This window comes from Delphinapterus leucas, chromosome 2 (genome assembly GCF_059928025.1).
Source record: "Delphinapterus leucas isolate spDelLeu-1000000601 "Yukka" chromosome 2, BTC_Dleu_Yukka2, whole genome shotgun sequence".
NCBI lineage: Eukaryota > Metazoa > Chordata > Mammalia > Artiodactyla > Monodontidae > Delphinapterus > Delphinapterus leucas.
In genome coordinates this window covers 36,755,842-36,776,548 of record NC_143130.1, presented here as the reverse complement: position 1 = coordinate 36,776,548, position 20,707 = coordinate 36,755,842, and the positions used below count along the sequence as shown (strand labels likewise).

At 43.0% G+C, this 20,707-nt stretch overlaps 1 protein-coding gene and 1 non-coding gene across 2 annotated transcripts in view; both read right to left on the bottom strand.

Annotated features, from left to right (window-relative positions):
- Nucleotides 1-702: 702 nt before the first annotated feature.
- TRNAA-UGC (transfer RNA alanine (anticodon UGC)) lies at nt 703-775 on the bottom strand. Its single transcript has one exon. It is a non-coding gene; the product is annotated as a tRNA-Ala (tRNA).
- A 14,569-nt stretch (nt 776-15,344) lies between these two features.
- Nucleotides 15,345-20,707, bottom strand: part of ABHD17C (abhydrolase domain containing 17C, depalmitoylase) — a 56,806-nt gene continuing 51,443 nt past the window's right edge. The window contains exons 2-3 of the mRNA XM_022554544.3: nt 20,463-20,642; nt 15,345-16,524 (exon numbers count right to left, since the gene is read on the bottom strand). Coding sequence (XP_022410252.1) covers nt 16,305-16,524; nt 20,463-20,642 — 400 coding nt within the window. The 3' untranslated portion in view covers nt 15,345-16,304. The remainder of the gene's footprint in view (nt 16,525-20,462; nt 20,643-20,707) is intronic.

Below are 20,707 nucleotides of genomic sequence, written 5' to 3'. Positions count from 1 at the left end.
CACACCAAGCATTTGTGAGCTTAGTAGATGTTACTGAAGAATTGCTGCAGTGAAGGCTCTAAACTGCCTTGATATCAGACAGTGTCCTGGCAGGTCACAGAAGCATTGCTCGTTTCTCCAAAGATACACAACTGGCCAATAAGCACATGCAGAGATGCTCAACATCACTAATCATTAGGGAAACACAAATCAAAACCTCAATGAAATATTCCTTCACATCCATTAGGATAGCCACTATAAACAAAACAAAATTAGAAAATCACAAGTGTTAGCGAGGCTGTGGAGAGATTGTACACTATCGGTGAGAATGTAAAATGATGTAAGCACCATGGAAAACAATATGGCATTTGTGAAAAAATTAAAAATAGAACTACGATCGGATCCAGCAATCCCACTTCTGGGTCTATAGCCAAAGGAATTGAAAGCAGAGTACTGAAGAGATATTTGTACACTCATATTGATTGCAGCATTATTCACAATAGGCAGAAGGTCCCAAGCGTCCATCAACTGATGAGAAGATAAACAAAATGTGGTATATCCATACAATAGAATATTATTCAGCCTTAAAAAAGGGATGAGATCCTGACTTGGATGAAACTTGAGGACATTATGCTAAAAGAAATTAGCCAGTCACAAAAAGACAAATACTATATGCCTCCTTTTGGGGGCGGGGGGCATGCCGCACGGCTTGCAGGATCTTAGTTCCCTGACCAGGGATCGAACCCAGGCCCCCTGCAGTGCAAGCACAGAGTCCTAACCACTGGACCGCCAGGGAAGTCCCTATACACCTCCTCTTTAATGAAGTACGTAGTCAAATTCATAGCGTAGAAAGTAGAATGGTGGTTGCTAGGGGCTGGGGGGACAGGGAGCCGTCGTTGAACAGAGGTAGAGTTTCCTTTTTGCAAGATGAAGAAGTTCTGGGTATCGGTTGCACAACGGTGTGAATACACTCTGAACACTACTAAACTGTGCACTTTAAAGTGGTTAAGATGGTAAATTTTATCACAATCTAAAAAAAAAAGAAGCATTACAAGGAATTATGACTAGGGTTTTCCTTCCAACACGGATGTCAAAACATGATCCTTCTCTACTCAAAACCCTCCAATTTACTTCTCACTCGGAGCAAAATCTGGAGACGTGATGGGCAAGGGCCCACCTGCTGCCACTGCAACCACAGTCACTAGACATCTTGCTTGCTTGACTCTAGCCCCCTTCGGCGTCTTGCTGCTTCCTCAACGCATTAAATATATTGTGTTGATACTTGCTGTTTCTTCTGTCTGAAGTGATGCTTCTTCAACTACCTGCATGACCCCATCCCCGACTTTATTCAGGTCTCTGCTCAAAACTCACACACTCAGAAAGGTCTTTCCCATCTTTCCTATAGTCTCCAGCACCATCACTCTCTAGCCCATCCTCTTACCCTGATTTATCTTCCTTTTATTTTTTTCTTTTATTCGTTGTTTATTACCTATTGTCCCAATACCACTGGAGTATAAATGCCAGTGGATCAGAAATATAGTCGTTTATGGGACCTTCCTTGTGATGCAGTGGTTAAGAATCCTCCTGCCAATGCAGGGGACACGGGTCCGAGCCCTGGTCCGGGAAGATCCCACATGCCATGGAGCAGCTAAGCCCGTGCTCCACAACTACTGAGCCTGCGCTCTAGACCCCATGAGCCACAACTTCTGAGCCCGCGTGCAGCAACTGGTGGAGCCCGTGCACCTAGAGCCCGTGCTCCGCAACAAGAGAAGCCACCGCAATGAGAAGCCCGCACGCTCGCTCCAACTAGAGAAAACCCGCGCGCAGCAACAAAGATCCAGTGCAGCCAAAAATAAGTAAAAGAAATAATTTATTTTAAAAAAAGACTCAAATTTTGCTGCCATTGGGATACTTTTTCTGCTCTCCCCCATCCTGAGTTCTCATGGAATCTTGTAGAGAATTCTGTTGTAATATCATGGCACTGTGTGTGTTTACGGCACTGCGTGTGTTTGCGCCCCTCTCTTCCTCCTCCTCCCCACCTCCGGCTGTGAGCTTTGTGGCACAGAGATGCATCTTACCCATCTCTCTGTCCCCAGCCTAGCACAATGCGAGACTCAGTAGATGCTCAATAGATGAATTAATGGATAAATAACATTTCTCCACTGAGATTTATACTGTACTCTTAAAGAGAAACTCCTGGCATGGGAAATAATAAATACATATGAGCGAAATGGTATTTAAATACTCCATGAAATTCCTAGATAGCCAAGAGGAAGGGTTTTGTTTTGTTTTTATTGCTAATACCCTTAGCCAGAACCTGGATACCTCATGGTTTCAGTGGCAACATAATAAACACATTTGACATTTTTTTGTAATGCCATGAAATGTTCTTTCCAAAAGTATAGAAAGTACAGCAGTGTGGGAATGAACTGTATTTGAACTGCCACTAATGTATAAAGTAGAAAACTAATGAGAACTTACTATGTAGCACAGGGAACTCTACTCAGTGCTCCGTGGTGACCTAAATGGGAAGGAAATCCACAAAAGAGGGGATACAGATGTACGTATAGCTGATTCACTTTGCTGTACAGAAGAAACTAACACAACATTGTAAAGCAACTATACTCCAATAAAAGTTTTTTTAAAAAGTTAAAAAAATAATATTATATAATTGCTCTTAAGTTTGCATTAATAAAATAACACATTTTCTTGAAAAATAAATAAACTGCCACTAAATCAATTGTTCTTGGGCATCTCCCTTTACCTAGATCACCTCTTGTATAAAAAAAGAAGGGGGTGGGACTTCCCTGGTGGCCTGCCGATGCGGGGGACACGGGTTCGTGCCGCGGTCCGGGAAGATCCCACATGCCGCGGAGCGGTTGGGCCCGTGAGCCATGGCCGCTGAGCCTGCGCGTCCGGAGCCTGTGCTCTGCAACGGGAGAGGCCACAACAGTGAGAGGCCCGCGTACCGCAAAAAAAAAAAAAAAAGAAGAAGAAGGGGTGGTTTTGGTGTACGTGTCATAAAAATGTGACTGCCTTTCCATGTCACCACTTCTTTACTCAGTACTGCCTCACACCTGGCCCACTTTGTGCATTTACGATGCCCTCTTCCCCCGTAGGTGTCAGCGGCTGTCATCTCGGACTAAATCCAATTTTCTGCATGGGGTGCTGAAGGAAGAGGCCTCTCTCTACTCTATATCTGAAGCGAAAGGCTGGATTCATCGTTTGCAAGGCAGTGAACACGGCAGACTGCGGATCTCCTGTGGGGTATTTGGGAAGTGTGGGGCTGGGATTAGTAGAGTCTTCACAGCGGGAGTATTCAGGCATTAAGTGACCTTTAGCGGAGGCAGCTTGGCCACTGGAGCAAGGCTGTTGCTGATTGGCCCTCAGAAGCGTGTGTACTGACCAGAGGAAGCTGTCCTTGGGACTCCTGGTTACTTGTTCCAGTGGCCAAAGAACAGTGAGTCTTTTCTTGAACGGGAGGATAGGAACTATTCTCGGTAGGATCCCTTTTTTATTTAAATGTCAAATAATCCAGCTCAGAGATTTTCAAACTTTAATATGAATCAAATCCGATCACCCAGAGGGCTTGTTAGAGCAGACTATTGGGCCGCTCTCCTGCCGAGTGTCTGATTAGGTAGGTCTGGGATGGGAGCCAAGAATCGGCACTTCTAATGAGTTCCCAGGTGATGCTGATGCTCTGGTCCAGGGACCACACTTTGAGAACTACTGGTCCAGTATGATCGGAGTTGTAGTTAATTATTTGCTGTTAAGAAAATATTTAGGGGCTTCCCTGGTGGCGCAGTGGTTGAGAATCCGTCTGCCGATGCAGGGGACACGGGTTCGAGCCCCGGTCTGGGAAGATCCCACATGCCGCGGAGCAACTAGGCCTGCGAGCCACAGCTACTGAGCCTGCGCGTCTGGAGCCTGTGCTCCGCAACAAGAGAGGCCGCGACAGCGAGAGGCCCGCGCACCGTGATGAAGAGTGGCCCCTGCTCGCCGCAACTAGAGAAAGCCCTCACACAGAAACGAAGACCCAACACAGCCAAAAATAAATAAATTAATTAAATTAAATAAAAAACATATTTAGGGAATTCCCTGATGATCCAGTGGTTAGGGCTCCGTGCTTCCAATGCTGGGGTCCTGGGTTCAATCTCTGGTAGGGGAAGTAAGATCCCACAAGTTGTGCAGCGTGGCCAGAAAAAAAAAAAAAAGAAATATATATACATATTTAGCACAATACGTTACTGACGAGTCTAAGAATTCTGTAAATGATTTTGTAAAATGGTTATTAATCACAGCCACATCTATATACATTTGAAAAATAATGGTAAATACATAGGAGAAAGATAATACTCCTTCTAAAGCTAATGACTAGAAAATATGAATTCCAGGACATATTGTAGTAATTCTGTCCTGTCCTTCCCCTCCTCTTCCTTTCCCAACTTCCGCCTCAGAATGTGTGACCCATCCCGTCCTGGGGAATCCTAGACCAGGTACTTCCCAAGGATCCTCCCAGGTTTGTGATTCTATGTTTGTGGCAGATCGTGGTTTAACACATGAATTTCTGGTCAAGGTATGAGCCATGTTAGTAAAGTGATGTAAATTGAAAATACAGGAGGCAAGGAAGTTTACAAGACAATTGGGAGAGGAAGAGAGAGAGAGGAAGAAGAAGAAAGAAAGAGAGAGAGAGGCTGGCTGACTTTAGAAATTCTCCTTCATATCACCAAGGAAAACTGTCCATCTTTGTATCAGTGTAAGTGCTGGGTGATATCAGATTGTTGTGGTTCGTTGAAGATAAACCATGTTGCAGGCAGGACACACACTGTCCTCAGAAGGAAAGTTTGGCACGTCCCTGCGTTTCTACTGTGACGATCTGAGGTAGGGCCATTGCATGTAAATGTATGGAAGAGAAATGGAAACACTTTGTGTTTCTGAAGAAAATTTTTACAAGGAAAATTCTGATTAAACAAAAAAACCCCAAGGGATACTAGGACACACAAAAGCCATGGCTCTGCATGATACGGTGCCGGGAGTGAATGCTGCCATTTTCCCATATCTTCCCAAGAGGCTTTTACTAATGGGTTCATTGGAAAATCCTTTCAGTAGAGACCACAATGTTCTATTTCTACAAGTGGTAATAGCTAGTATTTTTATTGAGAGCTCAGTATGTTCTAGGCTCATACAATCCTCACCTGAGTATTATGAGGTAAGTACTAAGTCACCCTTATTTTACAGGTGAGGAAACTGAGACACGGAGAGGTCACATTGCGTCCCTGTGACACACAGGGAGTAGCCAGTGGAGCTGAGATTCAAGAGCAGGCAGAGGGACTCCCCAGATGCATGTTGAACCCGCTAGGTCATAATCCTCTCAAAAGCCTAAAGATTCGATCCCCTTAATCACTTTCTCGGCTTGTTTGTTGTTTCCTTTAGAACACATTATGATTTGATTTTTTCATTTGTTCACCTGTTATTGTCTGTTTCTCCTCCTAGCATATAAGCTGCAAGAGGATAGGGGCTTTGTTCACTGCTGCATCCCCAGAATCAAGTGTTTGGGCTCATAAACTTTTGTGGAAGGAAGGAAGGAAGGAAGAGAGGGAGGGAGGGAGGGACGGAGGGAATTCTGAGTATCAGTCAGCTTGATAGATGAGGTCTGATTAAAAGAATGCCTGTTATATTTTGTTTTTTTCCTATCGACCGCTAATTACGCACCGAGCGGTCTTGTTTTTAAAGAAAAACCCACTTGTGTCTTGCGCTGAAAAGAACAGAGGTCATCTTTAAGGTGACAGCAGGCAGTGCAGAGGGCAAAGCACCGCCCAGCTACAACCATCTGCCCTTTTTTAAAAATATATTTATTTATTTATTTTTATTTTTTTGGCTGTGTTGGGTCTTCATTGCTGTGTACGGGCTTTCTTCATTGCGGTGCGCAGGCTCCTCGTTGTGGTGGCTTCTCTTGTTGCAGAGCACGGGCTCTAGGCACACGGACTTCAGTAGTTGCAGCACGCAGGCTCAGTAGTTGTGTCTCATGGGCTCTAGAGCGCAGGCTCCATAGTTGTGGCACACGGGCTTTGTTGCTCCACGGCATGTGGGATCTTCCTGGACCAGGGCTCAAACCCGTATCCCCTGCACTGGCAGGCGGGTTCTTAACCACTGCGTCACCAGGGAAGTCCCATCTGCCCTTTATGTACATCTTCCCCTAGGTTACACTGAGACCCTGAAGGTAGTGGCATGGCTCCGTATTGGAAGTCCCAAGCTTCCTTCTAGTATGTCACCTGGGTCATCTCTGGTGCGTGGGATTAGTAAAGTAGGAAAGAGGAGGCCTCTCATCTTTTTACTTTAAATATTCCTGTATTGTTTGAATTCCACCACCCCCGCCCACCATGAGCATGTGTTATTTCTGAAATGAAACACAAGCGGTAAACAATATAAAAAGAAGAATTTGTAAGGCAGGGATTGGCAAACTACAGCCCATGAGCCAAATCTGGCCCACCACCTGTTTTGTTTTTTTTTTAATTTAATTTAATTTTTTTTAACATCTTTATTGGAGTAGAATTGCTTTACAATGTGGTATTAGTTTCTGCTGTACGACAAAGTGAATCAGCCATATGCATACATATGTCCCCATGTCTCCTCCCTCTTCCGTCTCCCTCCCACCCTCCCTATCTCACCCCTCTGGGTGGACACAAAGCACCGAGCTGATCTCCCTGTGCTATGCGGCTGCTCCACCACCTGTTTTATAAATCAGGTTTTCTTGGAACACAGGCACCTCCCTTCCTTTACATACTATCTATGGTTGCTTTACTACAACAGTGGCAGAGTTTGAGTATGGAGACCATATGGTCCACAAAACCAAAAATATTTACTCTCTGACATTCTATAGAAAACATTTTCTGACCCTTGATCTAAAATAATTTATTTTAAATTCCTTTTAGTTTCCCCCCCACCCCATAGAAACGAGACCTAGTGAAACCAATGAACAGAACTGGGTTCTTTCTGCCTACTAGGAAGGTAATCACTGGCTATATCTTGTTAATTTATTCAACGGCTATGTTCTCTGCATATACAAAGAGTATAAGATAATTGCTCAGCTAAAAAAACAAACAAACCTTTCTTAGCATTTCTAGAAATACAAACATCTGTCAGGATATCTGCAAGACTCAGGATAACACTTGGCATATTACACATTTATCTGATTATTGCCTGTTGTCCCACTGCCACCAGAATGTAAGTTTTACTACGTTAGGGATATAGTAAGCATGATTTATGTAAAAGGAGCTTGATACTGAGGCAATCTAGATATTTGGTGTTATTGGAATCGATGGTGTTTATAGATTTCTTCTTGTGGTTTTGCAAAAAAGTTTAATGTATTTTGAATCTACTTATTAAAGTAATAAGGAAGCAAAAACCTATTAGGGTTTCCCCGAGTAAAACTGAGAATATCCGTTCCGCAAAACATGTCACGAAGAAAATAAAAAGGCGAGGAACAAACTGGGAGAATATATTTGCAGCACGTAAAAATAAAAGATTAGTTTGAATATCAAGAATATATAGGGCTTCCCTGGTGACGCAGTGGTTGAGAGTCCGCCTGCCGATGCAGGGGACGCGGGTTCGTGCCCCGGTCCGGGAAGATCCCACATGCCGTAGAGCGGCTGGGCCCGTGAGCCATGGCCGCTGAGCCTGCGCGTCCGGAGCCTGTGCTCCGCAACGGGAGAGGCCACAACAGTGAGAGGCCCGCGTACCGCAAAAAAAAAAAAAAAAAAAAAAAAAAATATATATATGATCACCTGAAAAAGAGAGTACTCTATCAGAAAAGTGGGCCAGAGTCATGCATAGACATTTCACATGAAAGAACATACAAATGGCCCGTGTGTTTTTGAAAAGTTGCTCATGCCCATGCATAATCGGGGATGTAATATTTCACATACACTGTTTAGGCAAAAATTCACAAAGTCAGACAATGTCAACTGTGAATGACTAGGGGCTTCCCTGGAGGTCCAGTGGTTAAGACTCCACAGTTCCACTGCAGGAGGCGCGGGTTCGATACCTGGTTGCGGAACTAAGATCCTGCATGTCATGCGGCACAGCTGAAAAAAAAAATGTGAATGACTAGAACTTCCATCCAATGTTGATGGGAGGGAAATCAGTGTCTTACTTTGGAAATGACTTGGCATTACCGAGTGAAGCTGAACAGACAGATCCCCTACTCAAAATGGGGCCGTGCAAGCAGCATCGCTTAGGAGCCTCTTAGAAATGCAGAATTTGGGGCCCCATCCTGGACCTACTGAGTCAAGATCTGCATTTAGATGCCCACTGGAGGCCTCTGGGGTGCTTTTAAAAGTCCAGATGCCCACGTGGCACCCAGACCAGCTAAATTGTAATCTCTGAGGGTGGGACCCAGGCATCAGTATTTTAAAAAGCTTCTCAGTAACTTCAACATGTAACTAGGGTTAAGAAGCAGCAACCAGATGTCTCTCATATCATAAGAAATACAAAAATATCTTTAATATCTGAAATCTGGGTGATAACCAGTATGTATACCAGTGGTAGATCACACACACATTCTTACTATAAAGAAAAGCAAAGGAATGACTAGTAGAAAATTCAGGATAGTGGTTACTCTGTGGGGCGAGGGAGGAAAAGGCATGTGATTGGAGGAGACGCAGGGAGAAGGTGAGTTTCTAAGGTCCTGGTAATATTCTGTATCTTAGGTTCAATAATGGAAACATGGGTGCTCATTTTTTTTCCCCGTAAACTATAAAAATAGGTTTTATCCACTCTTTTGGATAAAATTTTAAAGTCTAAAAAATGTTTTAAGAGGGCATCTTTCATATCCGTTCTTCTAAGCCGCCTTCTTCGAGGCATCCCACCCTTTCCCAGGCCTCATTTGCTACTCTCCTCCAAGCTGGTTTTCTCTGCCTTTGCTAAGAAATCAGAGTCAAGAGGATCCACTGCTCTACCCACCTGGATCTTTTTTATCCCAGAAATCCTAGCCCACTCCAGGTCCCATCTTAGAAAGTTCTGGATGGGCTCAGGATCTACATGTGCCTCCCAGCCGCATCTAAGGGTCATCTGGAAGTCCAGGGAAGGGAGATCTGAAGGGCACTGAAACAGGAGACAATATGTGCACATGTCTGGAAGGCCCCGGGCCCTCCCACCCTGAAGCAGAGCCAGACAGGGCCAGGTGTCAACAAGTTGTGTCCGGCCAAATGGTAAATCATTTAGCAGCAGAGTAATGATTAAGCTACGACAGGGTAGACTGTCTTAAACTAGAGTTTTCAGAGTGTTCTCTGTTTTGTTCTAAACCCAAACTCAGCCAGCCATTTAATGAGTGGGTCTAAGACCCCACTACCTCTTACAAAGCTTTTCTACCTACAGAATTTCATCTGATCCCACCATGACTGCGGTGGGGATTACTACCACTTTAGAGACGAAGAACAGGCTCAGAGCGGTTAAGAGAGTTGCCCAAGGTCACACGGTATCATGGCAGAAAAACAGCCAGGCCTGCTGTAGCCAAGATTCTTCCAATGGTCTCAGGCCCTTCTGGGTCTGTAAATGCTTCTGCACTCAACTCCCGCACATCCGGAGATGCTCTCCTTATACAGAGAGCTCTGACCAGCCCATGGCCTTCCCTCCCTGGGCCTGCCTGCAGAATACATTCAAGCTCCTTAACCTCCCCAAAATCCGTACTCACAGTTCCTGGAATTCAAAAATATTGGCTTTAAAAGAAGCTGTAGACATTACTGTCTAGTTCAGTGATTTTAATCCTTCAGAATCACTGATACCTTTGAGAATCTGCTGAAGTTGTGGACCTTCTCCCCAGAAAAATGCCCATAGGTACAGACATCTCAAAGGGGCCACAGACCCCAAGACTCTTGTTAAGAATTACAGATCAGGGCTTCCCTGGTGGTGCAGTGGTTGAGGGTCTGCCTGCCGATGCAGGGGACACGGGTTCGTGCCCCAGTCCGGGAAGATCCCACATGCCGCAGAGCGGCTGGGCCCTTGAGCCATGGCCGCTGGGCCTGCGCATCCCGAGCCTGTGCTCCACAGCGGGAGAGGCCACAACAGTGAGAGGCCCACGTACCGCAAAAAAAAAAAATTGCAGATCAAGTATTACAATTTTGGTGTTTTCTCCAAAAAGTAAAAATAGAATTACCATACAATCCAGAAATTCCACCTTTAGGTATATATCCAAAAGAACTGAAAGCAGGGTCTCCAAATATATATATATATATATATATATGTGTGTGTGTGTGTGTGTGTGTGTATATATATATATATATATATATATACACACACCTATATTCATAGCAGCACTATTCACAATAGCCAAAAGGTGGAAACAACCCAAATGTCCATCAACGGATGAATGGATGAACAAAATGTGGTCTATCCATACAATAGAAAATTATTCAGCCTTAAAAGGAAGGGAATGAAATGTTACATGAATGAACCTTGACAACATTCTATTAAGTGAAATAAGCTAGTCACAAAAGGACAAATACTGTGTGATCCCACATCTATGAGGTACTTAGAGGAGTCAAATTCACGAAGACAGAAAGTAGAATGGTGGTTTCCAGGGTCCAGAGGAGGGGAAATGAGGAGTTAGTGTTTAATGGGCACAGTTTCAGTTTGGGAAGGTGATAATTTTCTGGGGATGGATGGTGGTGATGCTTGCCCAACAAATGTGAATGTACCTAATGCTACCGAACCGTACACTTAAAATTGGTTAAAATGGTGAATTTTATGTTACATATATTTTCCTCTGGCTGGGAAGGAGTAGGGCCAGGCCTCCTTGTTCCAAGGGCTGCGTCCCAGGCCCTCTGCTGGGCAAGCTCTGTGCGAGCTCCTGCAGGCACGACTATGTCTTCTTTGCAGAAATCCTGGTAGGCAAGGCCTCAGGGAAGAGGAGGCATCGGAGTTGGACAGCATGGGATGTGATATTTATATGAACTTCGTCTATTGGCTTAGTAACCCTCACACATGAGGGAATGAGATGTACTGAGGATGACTTGTTCTTTCTAGCTTGGGGAGTAAAACAGTGCCATCCAATGGATTCCAAAACAAATTATTTTAACAAAAGATCCTACTGATGATATGTTTTATAACCACTTCGCATGAATTCTGAAAGAAGGTTTGGGCTTTCCTCTTTATAAAGACTTATTGACAATATAATTAAACATCAACAACAAAGATGTCCATCTATTACATATCCAGCTCTTGGTCCAAGTTTGAATGTGTGGGGGTGTGAAGAGAAGAATCATACACGGGAGCTATTTAGTGATCAGTTTTACCATATAACGTATTTTGGCAATTTTGTCGTGCCACTAAATATTGTTCTACAGCATCGTTTATGATGGTTACAGAATAATGCATTGTACGGACATAATAAAAACGAAATCCCTGTTGCTGGAAACTTAGATTGTTTGCAAGTTTTCACTTTTACTAACAGTGTAGCCGTGATTATCCCATATAAGCCCAGGTCATCTTCTTGATTATTTCCTAAGGATAAATTCCTAGAAGCCAAATTGCTAGATTAGGCTTTTGATTCAAAGTATACTTTAGAACGTTTGTACCAACTTGGTGTGTAAAATTAGCAATATAATTTTTTTTTTTTTTTTTTTTGCGGTACGCGGGCCTCTCACTGCCGTGGCCTCTCCCTTTGCAGAGCACAGGCTCCGGACCCGCAGGCTCAGCGGCCATGGCTCACGGGCCCAGCCGCTCCGCGGCATGTGGGATTTTCCCGGACCGGGGCACCAACCCGTGTCCCCTGCATCGGCAGGCGGACTCTCAACCACTGCGCCACCAGGGAAGCCCCAGCAATATAATTTTAAAGTAACTATTTATCCAAACATTTACCACCAATGGGTATTATAATTCAAATATTTATACCAGCTTATAATTTAAATGGCATTTAATTATTTAAATGTATTTTAAAATATGTCTATTAGATTATTTGATTAAATCTGTGATTCTTTTGGGCAATAATCTCTTCAAATAAATACTGAGCAACCTCTTCAAATAAATATTTGTACCAAGTTTATAATTTAAAATGGCATTTCATTGTTCAAATGTATATATATTTGATATAGTCATTTGATTATTTGATTGGATCTATATGTGGTTATTATGGACAATAATCTCTTATGAGAGTCTCTTCACATCCTGTGCTTTGATAGAGTGCCTCATCATTTGATTATTAAATATATTTTTACATTACATGTCATTTGCTTTATAATGTCACCCCAGTTTGTCACTAGGTTATGCTATTTTTTCTTTTACTATGAAAGTTTTTAATTTTTAATAAATCAAACCTAGAAATGTATTCCTTTGTGGTTTCAAGCAGTAATGATATAGCTATGGTCAGGTGAGTACAGAATACTGAAGCAGCTGTTGGCAGGGGCTACAGTCAGGGTCATGAAGGTTTCTAGACTCTAGAATCTGAAAGACTGAGCCTTTTCAGTCTTAAGACTTCCCGCCTGGAATTCTTCTATCCGGTAAAGCACGTGCCTGCATCTTTTTCGTCTTCAGTTGCCCTGGCTATTCTTGGCACTTTGTTCTCCCATACAAATTTTAGGATCACCTTGTCAGTTTCCTGACAAAAAATCCTGTTGGGATTTTTACTGGAGTCATTATTAATCCTAGAGGTCTATTTGGGAAGAATATATTAAAAAGGAGCCTTCTTATCCATTAACATGGTATAACCCTCATTAACTTAGGTTTTAATGTCCTTCAAAAATGTTTTATGATTTTCTCCAGAGTATGTCTAACATGTGTTAGATTATTCCCAGTTACTCAATATTTTTAAAAGCTATTGTAAATGGTATCTTTGTTTTTAATTGAATTTAAAACATTTTTAACTGACTTATAGAAATAAGATTGACTTTTCTATATTGATTTTTGTGTCCAGAAACCTAACTAGATTCTTATTACATCTAATAATTTGTAGATACTTTCTGGTGTAGCTGTCTGGTGTTTCATCCAGACATCATAATCTGAGTTTTATTTATTTTTCATTTATTTAAACATCTTTTATTATGGTATAATCTACATATCATAAAATCTACCCCTTTTAAGTGTACATTTCAATGATTTTTGGTAAATTTAGTGAGTTGTGCAGCCACAATAATTTGGCTTTAGAACATATTCATCCTTTTTTTTTTTCCATGTCTTATACCTTTTTCATTTCTTTGACTCTACTGCATTTGCTAGGGGCTTTGTGTAATTTTGAGCAGAAGTGAGAATGGTCCTATGGCTAATTCCCAATCTAAAATAGAATAATGCTTCCAGTGTTTTACCACTCAGTACAATGATTGGTTTTTCAGTTTGTTTTGAGATAATCTGTTCATAAAGTTGCTTTCTAGCCCAAGTTTGATATGAGTTTGGTTTGGTTTTTAATCATGAATGGGATATTGAATTCCATCCAATGTTTTGTCTGTGTCTGTGGAGATGATCATATGATTTTCCTCTAAAAAGGGAAGCTTCCAATTAGTCTCCCCACCGTGGAGGGCACTCTAGGGTTTGTTTACTGTCCCGAGCTCCACCAGACTGGAAAACCAACGCTCAGGTTAACCTAGTCCAGGAAATTCCTTCCAAGAGAAAACTGGCTTCAAAGCTCCTCATCTTTACCTAGTATTTGGCCTACATAGTCTTTATTTTCTTACCAGTTCATGCGTCTATGATTTTTCCATTTTACTTAGTAGTGCTAGTTTGTTTTTGCTTTTTTTTTTTTTTTTTTTTCCACAAGGAGAGTTGGTCCTCACCCCAAGTCCATCTTACAGCAGAAAACAGAAGTGGCCAGATCTTTCAGGTTCAGTACTAAGTATGTTTTGTAATCTGAAACTGGCATGAGTGGGGTCTCTCTTGGGATTCCCACTATCATCACCCACGCCATCCTCAGAGAAAGGCTGTCCCCATGTCAAACTCTGCGAAAGAGCAGACAAAACCCCCTCCCCGGTTTTGGGGAAAGAGTCAGGAGTCAGAAAACAGGAGTTGCTTCCAATAAATATAAACCACCTACATCAAGTCATAAAAACAGTGAACTGAAAGGGCTTTGCCACCTTAGCTTCTGTAATTGTCAATCTTATTATCGTTTCCCATTAACTGCTGAAATCTGGCGGACAAAAGTAAGTTTACTAAATAGTTCAGGAGGGAAAAAAGGGGGAACTGGTTTACAGAAGATGCAAGCAGCAGACAAACGGGATCAGAAATCAGGTCTCTGGAAACTAGGTTAGGTGCTCTCGCACCCCAAAGGCAGGCTGTTGGATATGCTTCTTTCCCTTCTAAGTCTCCTGGACCCCTGGGACAGTACCACCTCTGTAGCTTCACTGATGACTCCCCTAGGTGAGCAGGGCCCCATCCTTCCAAGATCCCCCATTACAGGTACTGATCTAAGACCAGGAAGTAGCCTGCAATGTGCTGGGACACACACTCACGGGAGCATAGCCCACGCCCTTACACCTTCCCTCCACCACCATTTCTCTTCCTGCGTGCCCAGAAGGGGTGTTCTGAGAGTTGAAAACAAGCATCCCTCAGTTGCTCTTTTTCTAGTCAGTGATCAAAGGACTGAAAAGACTCAGCTCAGGTTTTCCAAAGAAACAGGCCTGTTCTCCCTCCTAGCCGGGTCACAGTGAGATTGCCTTCATCGTTCTTGTTTCACAGCCAGAATCCACTGCCCTCTCTATTTGGATGCCACCTGTACTTTACTGCTACAGGCTTTACATCTTGGCTTCTTCAAAAGTTATCTATGGTCTTTTAGAGAACAAAAACACACACCTTGAGACCTACTGCATAGCACAGGGAATTCTGCTCAATATTATGTAACAACCTAAATGGGAAAAGAATTTGAAAAAGAATAGACCCATGTATATGTGTAACTGAATCACTTTGCTGTACACCTGAAACTATCACAACATTGTAAATCAACTATACTCCAATATAAAATAAAAAGTTAAAAAAAACATATACACTTTGAGAAAGGTAGTGACGTTTGTAAGCTCCGAGGGTTTCTTCTTAAATCTAGACAGAATGTTTTCTTTGATGGAGAGGTAAAGGAAAAAAACTGCATGAGCCCGCACATTCTGATCCATGCATCCTTTATTCCATGACCAACCGCTGTGTCGCATCCAAGCAACAGTACACAAACTGGCAATCAACCGCAATCCAGCTGTACAACAATCTGAGGCTTACAGTACATTTAAGGCTTTTAAATTTGGAAAAAAAAATTTTTTTTTAATAAAACCAAAGAACCCTCAAACCCAAACCCCCAACCAACACAAGTAGTGTAGCAATTTTCAGCATCTTACACTTCTGATGCTTACTGGCGCAACTCCAGTGTCAAAACCCAAATAACTCCTAAACTAAAAAGATTAGTTGAGTGAAATTTTAATTACATAAATTTTTCAAAGCATAAACTTGTAATTTTTTGTCTTGGAAATGTTATAAAATTTTTTAATAGCAAAACATAGGAATAAAAACGTATTAACAAAATGTATTCAATCATTTACATTACAAACAAGGAATCTGCAGTTCATTGTTGTGGCCTGACAAAAGAAAACTACCCATTAAGAATCTATGCACAATGTAATTGCATATATGTACAGTACTTTAAAAAAGCCTACAAGGAGGACTTTACAGAAGGAAGGTCGGCTAGGTTCTTTGTTAGACCAACCAGACGATCAAAATATTAAAACTCTGTGGACTAGTAATAAATTTACACTTAAAAAAAACCCCAGTTTCCTTTTAAGAATATTCCAGTTATATTCATATGGTTCCAGTTGATGAAGTCGTTCATGATAGTTCCAGTAAATTACCCTTTAATTGATTTGTTTGGGGGAAAGATCGGAGTGTGAACAAAAATTAACAAAGGAATTTTCATCACGATGGTTTCCAGTTACACTATCACAGCTTCACAAATGGATTGGACCCATGAATCTAGTGGCTGAAAGAGAGCTGCAGCTCACATACTGAGAACACGGGTGGAGAGAGGCTGAGTCCTGCATAAATGAATCCTACGTGGTGGGTAAGGAATAGAAAGGGGTGTGAGCATCTTTTATAGCAGGAGAAAACGGTCCCCCCACTCAGCTCTCATTCCCATTCTGCAAGGCGATGAAGCTGGGAATCACAACTGTTCAGTTTAACATGATGTGTGAGTTAGTAGAACCTCTGGATATGAAAGACCGAGATGCCCTCAGCTCTTTGAGTAGGACGCCTGAAAAGCTGGGCACTTCCTCCTGGTTATCCCGCCATGACAGCTATCCAGTTAAAGCATGTGCAAAACCGAGGATTCCTGTGTTCACAGTAGATGAGGTAAAATCAAGTCATCTTCTTCAGGAATTAGGAAGTTCGTGAGATATGAACTGTTTTAGCCTTTCTAGGTATTGTGCATAAAGCTCTATGTCATTATGGCCAGCCCCTTCGACCCAGAGGGGCTCCACGGCCCGGGGACAGCGCTCGTACATGGCCAGGCCATGGGAGAAATCGATGACCTCGTCCTCTGTACCGTGAATGACCAACACGGGAGAGGTAACTTTAGATATCTTGTCAATGCTGCAAGACAGGAAAGGGGGAGGGGGAGAAAAAGGACTCCTTTAGTTATGCTCACAGATGACAGACATCACACTTAATGGAACCGAGTCGGTGTTCACAGGCAAGGGAGGTAAGCACGCGAGGGTGTTTTCCCCCCTCACTTTTCTAGTAATTCACTTTTTAAAAAGTTAATTTTGCATTTTGCAATAATTCTGGATTTACAGGAAAGGTACAAAGATAACACAGAGCTCCTATCCACCCCAACCCCTTTCCCATAAGGCCAACACCACGCGTTACCAATAGTACATTGCTCAAAACCGAAAACCAGCGTCGGTACATCACCAAACTCCAGACTTTATTTGGATTTCACGAGTTTTTCCACTGAAGTTTTTCCACTTTTTCCACTTTACATGAAGTTTTTCTGTTCCAAGATCCAACTGAGAATACCACACTGCATTTAGCCACATTGTGTTTCTGTTAAAGTATTTTATTAAAAACAGAACTCCTAAATGTCGTCAGACTAGCAATCCAGTAACGAATATTTCAGATATATTCATATTTTGGAGAGAGGATTTTTTTTTTAAATAAACAAGCTAGACCTTAACATACCAGAATGGACGTCTCTTTTGAAATCTGAGCACTGAATCCACAGCCACTCAAGTTTCCAGGACTCTTTCCGTGTAAGCCACCTTCAGCATCGATTAACAAGATCCTCAGAAACCTCACTTCATAGAAACAAATACCTCATTTGAAAATAAAAACCATACTATTTAGCTTGAAAACTTAATGTACAACATCTAGATTGAATTCTGAATGATTTCTGACTGTTTACAAAAATCAAAGCTACCCACAAAGGATGAATATTTGAGCATCTCCAAAAGAATGTGCTGCAGACTCTGAAAGCGTTTCCCAAAGAGGAATTAAGAAGACTGTAAACCTTGTTGGGCTGCGTGTGTAGGCAACTTCTCTGACAGTGGTAACTGTCATTTCACCTGCAAACACATGGAGGCAGGCGACCCTCTGTCCATTCTGGCCTCCTGCCAGAGACCCCCTTTACTGTTGACTTTCTGTATCTGATCCTAGCCAAAGTTACAGAGGGATCAAATTGGTACTACCCGTAGGGATCATTTTGTTAAAAGTCATAGCTAACATTTACTCAGCATTGACCACAGCCAGGTGCTTTGCACTTTACATACAAAACCGCATTGCATCTCCCATGAGCCACAGTGAAAGAGGAAGGACCATCTCTGTTAAACCAAGGAGCTAACTGAAGCTTGGAGAGATCATTAAAGGACAGACATGAGGCTGTGGTGATAGTACAGAGCTCTGACATCCGTTACACATTCCAAAGATCTACAAACAGCTGTCACAGAGCCTTATTAACAACTCAGGAAGTTGCCGGTCACCTCAAGACATCCGGGAAGACTGCAAAATCTCATCAGCCATGTCATTTGCCAAGATCAGGGCCACTGTGGAAGGGGTCAATTTTGCAAATCAGGAATCTTGTTTAGAAATCTACTTTCCTCTTATATTTAAATTTTAAAGTGACTTCTTCTAAGAATGCAATAGTCCAGTTATATTCAATTTAAAAATCTATTTACTGACAGCTCCATGCTGCGTGAGTTAGGAGACTCTGCAACCTGGAGGATGGATGTACCTGAGGTTAAATGCCACCATCTGATTCTAAATGTAAAGGAGGTAAAAGAAAATTAAACCACCAACCAAATAATAATCAGGACTCCTTATCTCTATTTTTTTAATACTAAAAAAGAAATGGGAAAGTGCCTTTCTTTAAAGACCGGGGCAGGGACTTCCCTGGTGGCGCAGTGGTTAAGAATCCGCCTGCCAATGCAGGGAACATGGGTTTGAGCCCTGCTCCGGGAAGATCCCAAATGCGGTGGAGAAACTAAGCCCATGAGCCACAACTACTGAGCCCGTGTGCCACAAACTACTGAAGCCCATGTGCCTAGTGCCCACAACAAGAGAGGTCACCGCAATGAGAAGCCCGTGTGCCTAGTGCCCACAACAAGAGAGTTCACCGCAACGAGAAGCCCACGCACCACAATGAAGAGCAGCCCCCACTCGCCGCAACTAGAGAAAGCCCACGCGCAGCAACGAAGACCCAACACAGCCAGAAATAAATAAATAAAATTAATAAATTTTTTAAAAAAAGAGAGAGAGAGGGACACAGAGGCAAGTGTGCATTTGGTACCAATGGACACCGTAAGAAAACATTCTCCAAATTCAATTAATGAAGAAAGTCCATGTGACTGTTAATGGTTTGAAATCTATCATATTAACACTTTATGGTACTGAAAAGGATGAATGGCCTTTTCTGGCTGTTTCCACTCACCAACTTTAATTAAGCAGCTTAAATCGCTTAACTTTCTAAGCCTCAGTTTCCTAACTATAAAATGAGTCTTGTGAGATAAGAGGCGTGAAATGTTTAGCCGTGGACTGGCAGCTCAGACAAACCCAGTAAAGACTAGTTGCTGGTTTCCTATTAATGAATAAGCTATAATTAGTTGTCGTGGCTGTACTTTAAGGTATATGCTAATTTAAGAGTCAGGGGGAAAACCGATTCATTTTGTTGCCAGGGTAACTCCTACCATAGCTTCCCGCAAACATGCTAAATATGTCCCTTTCAACAAACTGGCCTCTCAATACCCATTCAGCGCAAATAAGGCCACATTTGAGTCGCACATGGGCCCTACTTAGCATTCTCAGCCACGCCACTGGAAATTTGCAGTGCGTTCAACTTTCCCATGAAACTGAACTTCATTGAACCTGGTACACGGTGCACAGAAATGAAGTTCACCCAAGGTGTTAAGAGAAAGTTTCTTCTTGTAAAACAGGCCAGTCTGTGGAACAGGTGTTTATGTAACCAAATGATGTTCTTTTTCTCTCCCAGCAATAACAGAATGACAGCAATGAATGGGTCAATCAAAATCCGAAAACTGTACATTCTTCTGTTGAGGCTTTTTCTACAGTGTGGCCGTGTGAGTCCTGTTGTCAGAACCTCGGCCCGTTTAGCAACGTACCATGGGCAAATAGGTTTTAGTAAATACTTTCCTCAGCTTAGATTTTAAAAAACAAGCAGAAGTTTTCAAAGAGAGGTATTCAAGAAAGCAGTGTGCTCGCTGCTTTTGCATGTATATACAGCTGCCCGTTTTTCTTCCTTCTATTAGGGGACTAGAAAACAGCAGGGACTGGGGTGGCAGGGGCTCTGCTGCCCCTGGGGCGCCGGCAGGAGGGGGCCCGGCTGTGGGCTCTCATGCACATGCTTCCAGCGGAGGGTGCCGGCCCCTCTGCAGGGGAGGGGGTCTTCAGGGACAAGTGGGCGGCAGGAGGAATGAGTGGTCGCACTGGTCTGGGGCGGTGGGGAGGGGAGGGAAGGACCATCCACTTACACGGTCCCTGCAGCCCATTACCAGCTTGCAAATAGCTCACGTCGCTTTTTCTCTTACCTATCGGCCTGACTGAAAACGTAACAGAAATTTCAAAACTGGGGATGCTTGCGGTTTTTCTTTGCGTGTCTAGACCACTGCTAATGGCCTCATCACAGATTTTGCATTTAGCTCTCGTGATTCAACAATACATGTCCATCTGAGCGAATGAAAGAACACTGAACTAGACGTTCCTTTAAGACATGTGGGCACTTTTTTTTTTTTTATCCTGCACATCCAGCTAAACCAATTAATCCTGGATATCGGTACAAGCAAGGTCCTTATACATCATCTGGTAGATTGTTTTTACAAATGAGTCCAGCCCAGAGGACCAGGTTTCCGGCTGGTGGACATGTCATATCCACCTCCACGTTCCCTGAGGAGCGCAGCACAGGGGCTGGCGTCCGGCTGCATTCAGGAGACATTTATTAGTAGCCCACGATTAACGGTGGCATCTGATGTGAAGCTGGGTCACTGGACGCCTTAGCACTTGTTGGACAGGAGTGAGCTTACCTGGGGAAAGCATCAAAGCAGTACGTCTTCCTGGTATCGGGAAAAGCCACGCGCAATCCAGACATCAGAGGCGAATGGAGAATTACGGCCGCACACTCGTACCTGGAGGCCAGGTCTACCGTGGGGACAGTCCCGATGCTCTGACCATACAGGATGATGTTCTCGGGGCTTACGCCATACCTGGAGAAATCAGAGGGCACGGGCCGTTAGCTGATATGTGAAAGAAAGAGACAGTGAGACCGACA